The 15,272-nt window shown below is 40.3% G+C and overlaps 2 protein-coding genes across 2 annotated transcripts; both read left to right on the forward strand.

The window, feature by feature from the left end:
• Positions 1 to 2,118: 2,118 nt before the first annotated feature.
• Positions 2,119 to 9,592, forward strand: LOC134627174 (trypsin-like). The gene is made up of 5 exons (XM_063473116.1): positions 2,119 to 2,176; positions 4,054 to 4,213; positions 5,881 to 6,022; positions 6,149 to 6,415; positions 9,416 to 9,592. Exons 1-5 carry the CDS (start codon positions 2,119 to 2,121, stop codon positions 9,590 to 9,592), a joined length of 804 nt encoding a protein of 267 aa, XP_063329186.1.
• Positions 9,593 to 12,057: 2,465 nt separating this feature from the next.
• On the forward strand, positions 12,058 to 14,905 carry camk2n1 (calcium/calmodulin dependent protein kinase II inhibitor 1). Its single transcript, XM_063473117.1, has 2 exons — positions 12,058 to 12,772; positions 13,592 to 14,905. The coding sequence occupies exons 1-2, from the start codon at positions 12,604 to 12,606 to the stop codon at positions 13,663 to 13,665; spliced, it is 243 nt and encodes an 80-aa protein (XP_063329187.1). The 5' UTR covers positions 12,058 to 12,603; the 3' UTR covers positions 13,666 to 14,905.
• Positions 14,906 to 15,272: the final 367 nt, after the last annotated feature.

The following is a 15,272-nucleotide window of genomic DNA, read 5'->3' on the forward strand; positions in this document are numbered from 1 at the left end:
TGTACCTAGAGAATATAAGAGTGGTTAGTTCCATTACTTCTAAAAATATCATGTGAATTGCATGATTTTATGTAATTACTATGTAAGAACACTTTTTTCATATTTTACAATATAAACTACTACCACTACTACTACTACTATAAATAATAATAATAATAATAATAATAATAATAATAATAATAAACTATGACAATGGACTCATGTTTAAATAAACTAAAACAAATTTTCTCTAAACTGTTGAAACAATAATATATAAAACAAGTATCCAAGAACATAACAGCATTTGTACCAACAATGACATCAGAGAAATACTGAGAGGAAGAAACTTACCACACTGAATTTAAAATCACCTCAAATGAAGGAAATGAAATCTTTCGATGTCTGTTATGTGAGTTTGGAACAAATTATTAATGCGTTATGGGGGTTTGACAGTACAATTTAACGACATTCAATTTTACTTTTTATCATTTATGGAAAATGTCACAAAAAATGGCAAATGTACTGGGAGAAAAATTCCAGGACGTTTTTTGCTTTTTCACGCATTTTTTTTAAAGTGCAATTTAAAGCATATGAATGAATCAAATAGTTTTAAAAACACATTTCTCATGCTTTAATAATTATTTTAAACAAATAATGATGCAAAAACATATTTCCTGGTTTTAATTTAAAGAGTTGACATTTAGCAAATCAGACACTAGGGGGGAAAAGGTTATAGCAAAACATACAAATTTTCTACAAAATCACTGATGTTGACTTTTTTCTATTAACGAAAAAGAAATACGCCCCAATGTAAAACTGATCATTGATTGAATATTTTGTAAAACTGATAAACACAACCAGTGGGAATGAAATGTATGTCTAATTATACGATGAACGAACTAATTTACTCTTTCATAACACCTGTACAAGCTTAAAGTTGACGTTAGCCGAGGCCAAACAAGGAGCTGTATTTGGTAGCGGTCTGCTAGGCTTCATTGAGTGAGCTGAACTGGACCTCTTTACTGTGTTTGTGACGTTGATGCTTTTTTAATTAAATCAACTGATAAGTAACTTGTGGTAACTTAACACTCTGTCCTCTCATTTAAGAATGGTTACTGGCTCCAAATTATGGAGGTGGGAAGAACCATAAAGCTATTCAAGGCTTTAAAATGTGAGTAACTGTGTGGTATGAGGGTGGCTTTGTCCATCTTTTGTATACAGTCAGTGGTTTTATCTCATTGGTTGAACTGACCTCTTAACAATGCATTTATATTACCATTGTATTACAATAGTTCCATACCATTTACTTGAATTATGTGCTTTGTAGCAATTTATGAAAGGGAGAAAGAAAATTACTGTATGAAGGCGGTTTAGTGTTGGCCCAGGAAACACCTGACAGTTGGAGGCCACACAAAGCTCTCTCTCTCCTATTCTGCTAGGCGAAGCATCAATTATTCAGCTTGCTGTAAATGTGGGACAAGAGGAGGTCAGGCGAGATTCTTCCCTCCATGCTGTGGACGATGCTGACTTGCCAGAAGGGTGGTGATGATCATCATCGGGCTGATGATAATATGTTATTATCATTGCTGACACGGATTCAGTGATGGATGATGACTCACACAGAGAAACACTTGTGCATAGAATACCTCTGCGTTGTCTTGGCTTTGCTACGAGTCTACACACACACACACACACACACATACACTTACTCACAGAGAGAGAGAGACTATTGAAACATTTCAACAGGGATAAGCCTGGATGATGACACAGACAGAGCGCCCTGATACAGTATAGATGAACCTGCTCACCACAGTGTTGCCATAGCAACAATGTAAGGCCTTTCGACAAGTCAGGAGGGTCAGAAGGAAAAGTTGTGATAGGAGATACGTTTTGAATGTGAACTTTGTTGCTCTCTCGCCTCTTTTTCCTCCTCAATCAATGCTACAGTGTTGGTCCGCGCTGCTGCACGATCAACAATGAAATTAAAAACTCCTCAAGGAAACTCGAGGATAAAGGTTGGTGGGGCTGACACCCACTGTTTCCTGTGAGGAATGAATGACCAGGCTGCAGACAGGAGCAGAGGACACTGCAGTGGTTCGGCAGCTGGTATGGTGCAACAGCTCAAAAACCTCTTCTGCTATGACGAGCCTGCTTATGTGTTTATGTTGTGTGCTGTTGGATCTTATGGCAGTCCACAGTGAGTATATAATCTGCTTTGTTTTTATAGTTTTGCTAACAAAGGATTCAAGCTTTCTTTGATTTAAAATATTATATCCAATCAGAGTTTTTCCACATTACTAAAACATTAGCTCCCATTCTCCCAGATGTGTGCCTGAGCTAATTTATTGAATCAATCACTCTTTTAGCAAAACCCTAAATGGTAAATTATCATTTAACCTTTCTGCAAGCACTTTTTTTTCCTCAGGAGGCAGAAGTTAAACACACCTAAAGCACAGAAATCGTTTAAAACTCTCAACTCAGCTCAAAACGGTGCATGGTTTGTTGCTAATGATGAGAGGGAAACTGATAAAAGGTAGAGTGTACATGGGTGCATGGGTGTGCTGAAGGTTGATACCAACACTGGATGGCAGCAATCTGGGAGGCAGAGGAGGGAGAGCAAATTCAGTTCAGTAATTTTAGATGGACTTGGAGCAACTGAGACAGAGTATACTGTGGATGAAATTAAAAAAAAAAATTAGAAGGAACATATAATATGAGTCTTATACAAGTCTTCTGCAATAACATATAATCTATTTGTTCTTTTTCTTTTGTGAATGAGGGAAACAGTAACAAGTGGAAGACCTAATGTCATCAGATCCTCTGTTGCCACCGTGCAGAGGCTCTGATGGGTGTGTACGCTGATGTTTCAGTGCATCACCTTGTTAACAAAAAAGAGTCTGGAGAGGGAGATGGTGGCTGGGAGTCCATTTCTCTTTTTTGCATTTTTTTTTCAAATTTTTGTAGCTATCTTTCAAAATTTACAAATTGTACAATTTCCTTTTATAATTAAGCCAATGTCAGAAAATGTTGTAAATGTTGTTTGAATTTTTTTGTGTGTTTTTAATGTTTTGGGAAAAGAATCAAAGGTCTTGAGAAACGTATCTTAGTACTTACAAAAAACTCTTGGCAATTTATGTCTCAGCATGATGATACTGAGAGTTAGTCCGAATGTTGTTGAACTTTCAATATGACTACTTAAATATGGCTACCATCAACGGTTAGGTAGCCAAATCCACTCAGCAGCACCCCCGTATCCCAACTATACTTTTACATGGCATTCTTCTGATTAACAGTAACAGTTTTAATAAAAAATGCAAATATATATTGGATATATAAATATACATATTGGACGTGATACAACATTACTAAGGGAAAATGTTTGTTCCCCAACTGGTTAGCTGTGATTCCTGGAGGTTTCTGTCTCTCACTGGGTGAAACTGAATTCAAAGAAGGTTCTTCTCCAAAAACCGCTCAGTGCTTACTTTGTCTCTGAGCAGATTGCTGAGATTGTTTATAGATTTTCACGTTTGTCTGTAATCGCTAACTACTAGCTGAGCCATAGTACAATTTGATAAAGTGCAATTCAAACCAGAGAAGGTTTGCCTTCACAGTAAAAGTTGTGCTTCATCACTGCAGACAAGAAGTTTCAAAAGAGCAAAAATAGTCTCTGCTGCAGCGCGGAGAGCAGCTCGACTGTTTGTACACAAGTCTGTCACTTCCATTCATATTATGACTGCAGCACTGGTCATGTGTCTGCAAAAACTCAGTAGATCCCAGATTAAATCTGTAGTTTTTTTTACCATCCATATAGGTAACAACGAGCAGGTCTGATGAAAGTATGAAAAAAATAAGTTTTTAATCTGAACATGGAAATTTGTTTTGGGGGAAGCAGTTTGAAAGTCTGCTCGCGGTTAGATTTATGAATAGCGACTGGAAACAACTGTCAGCCGTGTCTCGTCTGTGTCTAATCTTCACGAAGTCCACTTCTACATATCCTATTCATTTTCAAAGATAACTTAAACAGAACACACACAACTTATGTTCCTTTCTTGGCTTGCTAATGTTTCCATACAGGCCGTGTGCTCATGCAGGGCCGTATAGTAGGTGGTCACACCGCTGCACCAAATTCCATCAGATACCTCGTGTCACTGAAGAGCACCAGCGGCCAACACTTTTGTGGTGGATCACTAGTTCACAGGTACTGGGTCCTGACTGCAGCGCACTGCAACATCGGGTAAGAATGTTCAAGATCTGCCATTAGCAACAATCTGTGACTTCTAAAGTTTCATGTGTCTAAAAAAAATCCAACTACGGTTTATCAGTCAGTTAATTGAGTAATCTACGAACTACAGGATATATTGCAATAACTTGGTTGATCTCCTAAGTTCAAACTTTTAGCACTCAAATACTGTAGCATACCTCTAAACTCCAAAAAAAACAAAAACAAAAACAAACTTATGTGAACGTAACAAGTATCATTGAGCACAGTGTTCCTCTCACTTTTATTATTTCATAAGGGTTGGTGGCTGGACGTTTCAAACAGGTATAGTGCTATGGTAACAAGGGGATCTTAGTATGTCATAGTAAACATCCATCGATTTTCTTCCACTTATCTACTTAAGGGTCGAAGAGGGGTGGATGAGAGGCAGGTTGCCAATCTTCCTGAGCTAACACATAGAGACAAACAAACATTCAGGCTCACATTCACACCTAAAGCCAGTTTAACACCAGTTAACCTTAAGCCCATGGATGTCTAAGATTGTTGGAGTAAGCCACAGTAACCTGAAACAGGGAGAAGATGCAAACTCCACACAGAAATGCCACAGCTTGGATTTTGAACCCAGGACCTTCTCGCTGTGAGAGAAGAGAGCCTCAGAGAGCCACCAGCATGGCCGTAGATGTAATATTTATGGGCATCCACACAGTAAGAGAGTAACAGCATCGTAGCAAACAAGGGACTGCAAAAGGTCTAAGAAATTCAGCAAGAACAAGTGAAGTAAGTGAAGTAAGTAAGCAGCAACTAAGTATGTTAAGTATGTTAACTTTAAGATCAGAGATTATGGGAGCCAAGGGTGCAGTTTGTTTGACTTGGAAGGTGGTAAATACATCAGAGGGTTATCTATGTAACCTGGAATGTCCACTAGGCACTGCAGGTTGTGTGCATCATTTCCAAATGTGGGCTGGCTATTCTCTACAGCCTTCATTTTTGTGAACTCAGATGTAGCTGATCAAAAGAATGGATTGTCAGCCACAAATCAAGGATGAGGATATGTACACTTCCATCACAAATCTGAAACACTTTCACAGACGGGAACATTTCTCTGGCATTTTTTCAGTACACTGTGGTTCAGAGTTAACTTGGCATGATTTTCTATTGCGAGCAGATGGTCCCAACAGATGCCTAAACACAAACATTCATTCTGCTGTGGGTAGGTAACGTCAGGACACAAACTCAACCTTTATGGGGGCCAGTGGGAAGTCAAACAGCACACAGATGCGGTTTAGTCAGCTGACCTTGGCACATCACTGAGAAAGACGGTGAAGTGTGATCTTGTCTGGATGTAGGAAATTGGCCATATTTCTGTCACACTGTCCCCTTCCCCGCCTGTTCACAGTAAGCCATTGTTCACTGGCAGACAAGCAGTTCATGGTGGTCACGATCAAGCCCTGTGCACACTTTGAGTTTGACTTTGTATTCAGGTCGTTTTACTATATCTTTGTCTTTCATTCATTTAGTAAGATACAAACAAATAGCTAACTAAGCTCATATTATTTGTGGGATTAAACAAAAGGCTTCTTTTGTTTCCTCTTTCAAAGAGATCACAATTACACGATTACATCTCCGTGGCTTTTTAGTGCTCTGTTAACAAATGTGATGCAACATGGATTTCTGTGTTTTAGGGCAGAGCAAATGATGATAGTGGCAGGCGACTACAAGGTAAACGTCTTTGAGGGTACTGAACAGTACGCTAAGCCCCGCATCTTGGTCATCCATCCCCTGTACAACAGGAGCACCAACAACGCAGACATCATGCTCATTAAGGTGCTACAGAATCGGTGCAGTAAAGTTACCAGTGGTTTGTTAAAGTTTAATCTGTTACATCTTTCTTTTTTTTTAAAAAAAAACAAAAAACATGTTCACATGGAAACTGTACAATTTTCTGTCCAGCTGCGGGCTCCCATGGTTCTGAACAAATACGTGTCGCTGGCGCCTCTTCCCAGGCAGGGGACGGGTGTAGCTGAAGGCCACGTGTGTCGGGTGTCTGGGTGGGGCTACAATAGTCTGGAAGGAGGCCAGGTGCCTGTCACACTCAGGACAGTCACAGTGCCCATTGTCTCAACTGCAAGGTGTAACAGCAGCGACTCCTTTAATGGAAACATCACAGCAAACATGATCTGCGCTGGCTACAGCACTGGAGGCAAAGATGCATGCAAGGTACAAAGAACAAAGACACCACCTTTCACTAATCAGAAAAAAAAACATGTTTTTAAAAGTTTCAGCTGCAAGGTAAGTGAGTGTTGGACACCACCGCAGCCCTCTGTGCCAAGCATGTTCATTTGATGTTTTGAAAAGGCAAGAAACTCATTTTGAGGTAATAGACTCTCAGAGGTACCATCCATGGTTATCACACAGCACAAGCTGAGCCTACTTTCATCATCTCACTTAAGAGCAAAACAATAACACAGTTCTGCAAACCTCTTTCCCCCAACAGTGTAAGGATACAGTTGATCATGTCAGTGTTGGTTCGAGCTACAAGCTTTTATTAAGGAGACATGCATGTTTGTCCTGAAACATTACTGCAGTTGTAATAATTGCATAAGAGATAGAAAAGCAACCCTTAAAGTAGCAACACAACTGAAAACCTTGACCGGAGTTTTCGCTTACATAGCAGCAAAAATAACCTATGATTTGGTTATTTGCATCGTGAAAGAGTTTCAGCCCGGCCGTTGGTGTGAAACAATAATTTACATGAAATTCAGCGTTTGATATGTGAGTAAGCTATGTCTCACCTTCGGCAAAGTAGAGAATGACTAGTTTAAAATAAACTCTATGTAAAACCTGTGTGTTTGATAAAGTCTTTGTGTGTTGGGGTTTTTTTTTTCAAGCAATAATAATGAATGAAGACATTATGATTTAAAGTTTAGTATTAAAACAAAAAACAGCCAGAACTTTTCTAAAGGAAAAGCAGACCAGCTGTACTCAGTCAAGTTTAAATCCATACCTTGTTGGCCAGTTGGAATTTGTCTTCACCACTACATCCTAAAAGCCACATGTGAGTATTTCACACATGCAGTGCATTATACATGAGATATGGTACTGCTTCAGTAATGTTGAGGTCCAGGCTCTGGGGAGGCCGATGCAATGACTGACGGTGTTCAGGTGTGAGTTTTTCTATCCAGATATGGTTTTGCTGTTTGAGATCATTGTCACCCTGAAAAACACAGTTGTTGCCATTCAGATGCTGTCTACATGGTATCCCATGATACTTCTGTGTTTATAATTCCATCACTTTTGACAAGATCACCGGCTGCAATGCTTCCACCATGTTGACACCAAGATAGCTGTCGACAAAATTTGGATTCATCGCCCATAAGGCCTGTCACCACTGATTTTCAGTCCAGTTCTTGTATAATCTGGCATTCCTGTCTTTTCTCCCTCTTCCCTTACCTTAAAAATGGCTTTTTGACAGCCACCCTTCCACTGAAACCTTTTCTGATTAAGCGCTTGCAAAAAGTTTACATTTTAGCCAGATGAAACCAATTTATCTGGCTAAAGATAAATTGGTTGTTTGCTAAGTTGTCTGTTAGAAACAACCCTTATTCACATCTTGACTTAGGTGCCCTTTTAAATCTTGAATGATTCATGGAAAAAACATTTTCTCATGAAACTGTGGCACAAACATGAACTGAATCATTCAGTAATAAAAGATTCTCTGTAAAATATAGATCTGGCATTAACACACTCACAGGGATGAGGGGGGGCAAGGAAATGAGGTAGAGACAATATATACACACACAGGACAATAAGCAGATACACAACAAGTAGGACGCACAGCTGGAAGCTAAAGGAATAACGAGGTGCGGGAAGTAAACACAACGCCAGACAAAGAGAAGAACAGTTACCAAAATAAAACAGGAAGACATATCTGAATGGGAAACAATGGTTAACTTAACACAGGGGAGCACAGAAAGATGAAGGTCAAAAGTAGATGAGACTGGAACACAAAAAAACACAAAGAGAAACTAACTCAAAGCAAATCGGAACGTCAGCAGAAACTGAAACTAACAAGAACTGAAGGCTCGACAATCAGTGGAAAAAAGAATAGATCAGACCCGAATAACAAAGTACATAATAAAGAGTCTATACAAAACATGAGCTAAACACAACTTGAAAATAACACAACAACTGAATAGCCTGGAAACTGAATACTGGCTAAACAAGGAATACAGAAACTAAGCCCAGAGGGTAGCCTAAATGCAGGACTTCTTCCAATAAAGAAGCAAAATCCAAACAGGGTGCAGGAAAGGTAATTATAAAAAACGAAGAAGTCACCAAGGAGACATGAAACCTTAACATAAAACATTCTCACAATCCAAAGGAAATATGAGCTCACAAAAACTGAAAACCCAGGGACCAAAACCAATGACACATGCCAAATGAGTGAAAAAGCAGCCAATGCCCAAACAAAAACTTGAAAAAATTTTTTGAAAGAAAAACATGAAAATGCAATGGGTGGCTCAAGACTATTGCACAATGCTCCACATTTAAATATTGGAACATGTAAATGTTCCTGTACTGTCTTTTACAGGAACTACAACTGCATAACATCATGTGGATTATTAGCAGGGGTGCACATAAGTGGTCTGCAGGTGCGCATTCGCTGTCAAAATAAAAGACGCGCACCAGATAAGAAGTTGAAACGCACGTTTGCGTACATAAGATTTTCTGGAGGAGGACAGACATTTGTTTAGAACTCTTAAAGATGTCGAAGAAGCAATTACTTTGGTGTTCCTCCACCTTCTGCACCATGGTGCAAATTAGCTGTTATATCTGTATCATTTCATGTCCTTTTACAGTAATAGCCACATTTTACATGATTTCAGGTTTTTGTTGGGGGGTTTTTATAACAAAGTTTTTTAAAAAACACATTTATGCATTTTGGGAATCAGTTGATGTTGTTCTTTGAGCTAAATTAGACCAAAAGCAAGTAACCTTCGATACCTGGGATATCTGACCCACCTGGGCGGTAAATGCTTTTTGAAACAGTCTCCTATGAGGCGCCCATGTTCAGACACTTTGTATTATTTTGTGTATCATGTAACATCAGGGAAATTAAAGCAGCTTTACATCAATACTATGGTAACAAAAAACTTTTCCAGGAGTCACATTGTGAAATGGGAACTAATAGAAGGGTTTTATTGTTATTTATTACAGGGAGACTCCGGTGGGCCGCTGGTGTGTGACAGACGGATCTATGGAGTTGTATCCTGGGGCAATGGTTGTGGTGATGCTAAGTTTCCTGGAGTCTACACGGCCGTGTCCAGATTCCGCCGGTGGATAGATCAAACCATCTACGGGTCGTACATGCGTTGCTTCAAACCGTGGAGATAATGAAAGCAGCCATTTGGGCCTGAAAGGAAACATTCCCATAAACACGTTTAAGTTAGCATGGATAGGAAGTAGTTCTGTTGGAAGCTGCAGTGGCTGTTGAGAAAAACATTGCCGTGATAATTCAGATCACCTTCTGAATATAGTTAAACGCTGGATATTCTGAAGTAATTATTATGATTATAGGATTCACTAGAATGCGCACCGTTTACAGTTACTGTAAATGTAATTTTAGTAGAGCTCACAGATTTGTGAAACTTTTTTGATTCTAATAAAACACTCTGGGGCTGGTGTGGAGTTGTGTCAGGTCTGAATGCTGAATGACGAAAATCAGTTTTGGTCATAGTTTGACTTTTGTACAAAAAAGATAAATAGAAAAATCTGATCATGTACTTTCTAAAAAAAGCCCAAACACTTATTTTTAATCAGTCTCTCCTGTGGTATACACTCAACTAGTAATTCATTAAATGCTAAAACTGGCTTGGACCCCATTTTTTCGTGGCACATCTTAAAGGTGCTCTACTGGACTGAGTTCTGGTGACTGTGGAGGCCATCTGACCACGCTGAACTCATTATCATGTTCAAGAAACCACAGCGAGATCATCTGAGTTTTGTGACATGTCCAGTTATTCTGCTAGAACAAGTTATCAGAAGATGAGTACATTGTGATCATAAAAGGATGGACGTGGTCTGCAACAATAATCAGGTAGGCCGTGGTGTTCAACCATGCTCAGCTGGTACAAAGCGGCTTAAACTGTGTGAAGAAAATATCCCCCACACCATTACACCACTATCAGTAGCCTGAATCATTGATACAGCTACGCTGTAATATGTTGCGCATTCAGAAATGCTCTTCTGCGTACCTTGATTGCAACAAGTTGTTATTTCATTTTCTGTTTAAAAGCAGGCTAGCCACTTGCCTGTTTGTACTTTGAAGTCTTCCCCCACAACTCGCACTTCAGAGCCACGTGTAGCACCCTTTGGTTCCACACCTTGCTGCGTGGCATCTCCCTCAATCTTTCCCCCTGCCTTCCTGTCTATGTCTCACTGTGACTCTGATAAATGCAAGATAGCAAAAACAATGAAGAATTTGAGGCAGCATTTGAGTCAGTATCTGATGACAATATATGGAGTCTTTTATTTGAACAAACCACACCCACACAGGCCTGAAAGAGAAGTTCATCTGAGTTTTAACTACTGCAGTGTTTATTCTTTTTTTATTTTGTTTTTGAAAATCTAATTTAACTAGTCATAAAGCTCTAATTCCATGAAGACATACTTGAGTCAAGTTCAGTATAATGTGAGCATCAAACCAGCTTATTCAGCAGCTGCACTGAAGCTTTAGGAAAGAAAACATGACAAATACTTGATTTAGCAGACAAAAAAAAAAAGAATTTGCAAGAAAAAAATGCACTCTTTCACAATCCAACACTCTCAAGGGTTTACTGCTACTATTTTATCGGGTTACTTGTCTTCATTGCTTGGGAGCTTTAAGACCAAAAACCAGTCTTGATGGCAATGTAACCACATTTTGTGAAAAATATTGTTCTTTGAGATGTTCTCATATGAAAGAAGGATCCTCTGATAAAATCATTGCCACCTCAGCTCCGAAGGGAGGAGGTGTGTCATGACGGCACATAAAAGTTAGCTCTGCTGCAGGCTCCCATATCATTTTTCATTTCATTGTCTGTGTAATGATATTTAGGGAAGTTCCTCTGAGAAAGGATAGTCTATCTCAAGACTGAATACCTGTCCGTTCCTCCATGCCCTATCTGTTTTGTAAGACAGTCCATTGTACTGTCACACCTATAGAAGTGAGATTAATGCAAACAGTAGACAGCAGTGGGTGGTAAAAAAGTTCCAGAAGAATCAGTTTAACCAAACACCTTTTCAGGCTGCGTTAGACTTTTCTGTGCTAACATGAGGCGAAATGTTCTCAGTGTGGATCCTATTATACTATTACAGCATATGTATTCGGAATAATTATGTTATGAAGAAAAAATTCATACATACTGTTTTCTTTCTGGGGGGTCTACTTGATATTTAGCCATCGTTTCTGTAACATGGATTATTTTTTAAATAAACACAGTCACTGCTTTGTTATGCTAACCCTCATTCTTTTCACTCCAAAATGCTGATGTGCAGTTTCCCGAGATACTGTGGGCGATAACGTGAAAACAGCACCAGGGCCTCAGCTGGGAACTTAAAGTGCGCCACGGGGCCAAAAGTCACATCCCAGCCTGTGAAAAGACTGCCATCATCTGGTGAGGTTTGACGGTCTCTTAAACCCCACGAACCCTAATAAAACAAAATCAGAAAATTAATAAAAGAGGCTCGAGGTTTTAATATTTCGTGCTCGTCAACTGGTGGCGCAATCGGAATTGCTTCCCCCCCCCTCCACACATAAAGATATGAATCGATTCCCATTTATGTGCCACCTTCGAATTTCAAATCGCCATTTGTTTTTATTGCATCCACATTCGAGGAGAGAGGAGCATTGGTAGTACTACACCACCACTCCAACTGGACTTGTCTTCTCTGGGCTGCACCAGAAAACCCCCGAACAGCTCCCTCCCCAGGTCTCCCCGGGATCCGTGTTTTGCATCGCTCCTCAATTTGCATTTCTTCCTCAGATTTTCCGTGCGACGGGTTCAGCCGCTCAAAACCAGCGGGCGCTTCACGGCTCGGTTATACGCGCGCCTCCATTTCCAAAGCAATACGCACAGAGAGAAAGCCTGTGGATTTTTTTCTCCCCCCATTTTATTTTTTCTTTGAATAATGTTGCCGAACCTCCACGAGCAGGGAAACTGAGGACATTTTGAGTTACTGATATTTCTGTCGCGCACCTACGGAGACAGACACGTGTCTTCTGGGTACGCAGAAAGGGCTAGGTCGTGCCAGCAGATTTCATTGTTTATTTTCCCCTTTTGTTTGTTACGAAGGAGCCGGTTCAAGCTTGGCGACGAGCTATACATTTCAGTTTGTGCGCCTTGGTGATAAAGACGCATTTGGAGATGTCGGAAGTGTTGCCTTTCAACGAAGAAAATATGAGTCATTATGGAAATGAGGGCGACGAGGGACACCTTTCCTTCACCTGTCGTCTTCAAGACACCAACAACTTCTTCAGCGGCTCACAGAACAAACGTCCGCCGAAACTCGGGCAAATAGGCAGGAGCAAACGGGGTAATTATATAATTAAGGCGTTTTCGCCTGTATGGTGATGTGGTGAATGCGCACATCGGCTGTTAGTGCACCATATTTAAGGATGTTTGCCCGTGACACCAGATCGGCAACACTTTTGCCTTGACGTGATGTTCAGTAGAGTGTATGGTCAGCGAGCCAGTCTGCTGTTTGCATGCGTGTGTATTGTGTGGGATTTTTTTTTTTTAATTATTCTGTTCGCATTGCTACACAAGTTGGATGCGCAGTGCGTGCCGCTAAATGCCTCCTGAATCTTGCTCAACAGAGTTGTGCTGAGTGTCCCCTCCCAGATGAATGGCTGAACGAGTTTTATATGCAATGTGATGGAGATTTTTGTGTTTGCATGATCAAGTCAGGCTGGCCATGTATGTGCTTTTGTTTGTCCTGCATTCCTGCATATCTACCAAGGTAGATAGTCCTTGAAAACTGAGGCTCAGTTTTGGTGGCACAGACATTTAGACAGACATAGTTGTATATACAGTAGTGCACAGAGATATGGGCAAACACAAAGACACATAAGACTTGCACCTGTAGGTGCACAGCCGACACTCGTACACAGTCACACCTGCACATTCCCAAATATGCATCAGAGGCACCGATGCACATTCGTGGTTATCGCTCTCTTTTTGCATGGGCTTACGCTCTCATGCATGCACAAATCACTTATGCTCATACAGTTGCAGCACTAACGATTCAGGGCTTTGACACCCTTGTGTCGATGTTGAATTTTCAAGACGCCACACCAAGATGAGTCCCCCCCCTTCCCCTCCCCTCATTAACTCTCTCCCCTGTCATCCACAGTTGTGATTGAGGATGAGAATGGCGACGACGAAGCGCAGAAAAATGGAACAGAGAAGACTCCGGCAGAGGCTTAGAGTGGTCGGCACACCACCCCCCCTCAAAAGACACTCTTTAAATTTTCTATGGCGATATTTACCAGTTTTAATCCAAAGACACTGTATATAAGCACTTTCTCTCATGTGGCAGCAAGCAGCACTTCCACACCCTCCTCTCCCAGTCAGTCATGACTGTCTGGATGACACATGCTGGCAGGGGTGGGAGATGGCAGCAAAGGAGACCCCCAGGTGGACCCTCCCCCCTCACTCCCAACACACACTTACACTAACACACACGCACACACACCCTCAACTACAGGGTTTTGCCATAAATACAAACGCAGGAGAAGGCAATGGGGAAGGGGGAGGGCAAGGGGTGCAGTGGTGGGGGGGTAAAGGCAGGAGGCAATGCTGTCGAAATGCAGAAATCAGGGACAGGATACAAAAATAAATCTAATATAAAACCTAAAGCACACAATTCTCCTATATCTTATCAATCAAACCTGTGGTACCATTTGTTCTGCTCCTCATTTTGAGCGAGGGCAAATGAATAGCAGTTTGTAAATATGGAAAGGGTAGCCCATATTTTCTTGCACAAAGTGGGAATTGGTAAACTGGTTTGTTTCGTGTTGAAGACTTTATTTATTATTGATCCTTGGGAACATGTCTTTTGCAGTGACTTAAGGCCTGAGGGAGTGTTTTTTTGTATGTTGAGAAAACTGTGAGCAAACGAGAGTGATATTTTTTTCACTTAACAATTCTTGATGTTGCCTGAGTGTTTTTTGTTACCATACTTTGCAGCTAACGAGTCATTTATATACCGTGTACCTCCCACCTGTTTGTAAGCTTCCCAGGCTTTCACCTGGATTGGTTGATACTGTAACTTGACTGTACACACCTTATTGATAACAAAAAAAAGACTATTTATATTGCATTGTGCATTATTGTGTGTGCCAAATCTCATGAGGGATATACTGTACCGGACAACTTGTTCTTTTTCGTGCTTTATACATTTACTCGTTGAGTTCAATTGTTTTGTTGGGTTGCCATTTTTTAGGGCTCTTTCTTAAAACACTGAAATACCGACTCATGCATGGCAAATATAAAATCATGCATGCATGGCAGAAAATTCTGAAAATCTTGTGTATTCTTGAAGCACCTCGTATACAGCTTTGAATGACAAACCTCGAGAAACAGTCTTAACTCTGCGTTGTACTGTACGATTCACACTGATTTGTACAGTGGCCTAATATCTTGTAATAAAGATTATGACAAAGTACTATTTACTGTTAGTGTTGATTGTGGTTTACAATAAGGAATGATGTACTTGATGTTGCTTTTTTTGTTAAAACTGTTTTAAATCTGTAGCAAAAACAAAAAATATAGTTTTGTATAAGAGAGATAAAGACATTAGCAGATAGCTTGGCTTAAAATTTTGGATATGTTCCTTGTACAGTTTCTCCTGTTGTTATTGGATTGCCTATCTGGCAAGTCAGCATTTTCCACTGTGAGAAAGTAGCATCCTACTCCTTGGAAAGAGCAGATATGGAAGGAGACGGCATGATGAGCGAGTAATCCCATCAAAGAGCCTGGAATCTAAACTTTGTAGCGATTTGTCAAAAAGGAAAGTTGACACACTGCTTGGA

This window comes from Pelmatolapia mariae, linkage group LG5 (genome assembly GCF_036321145.2).
Source record: "Pelmatolapia mariae isolate MD_Pm_ZW linkage group LG5, Pm_UMD_F_2, whole genome shotgun sequence".
Classification (NCBI taxonomy): domain Eukaryota; kingdom Metazoa; phylum Chordata; class Actinopteri; order Cichliformes; family Cichlidae; genus Pelmatolapia; species Pelmatolapia mariae.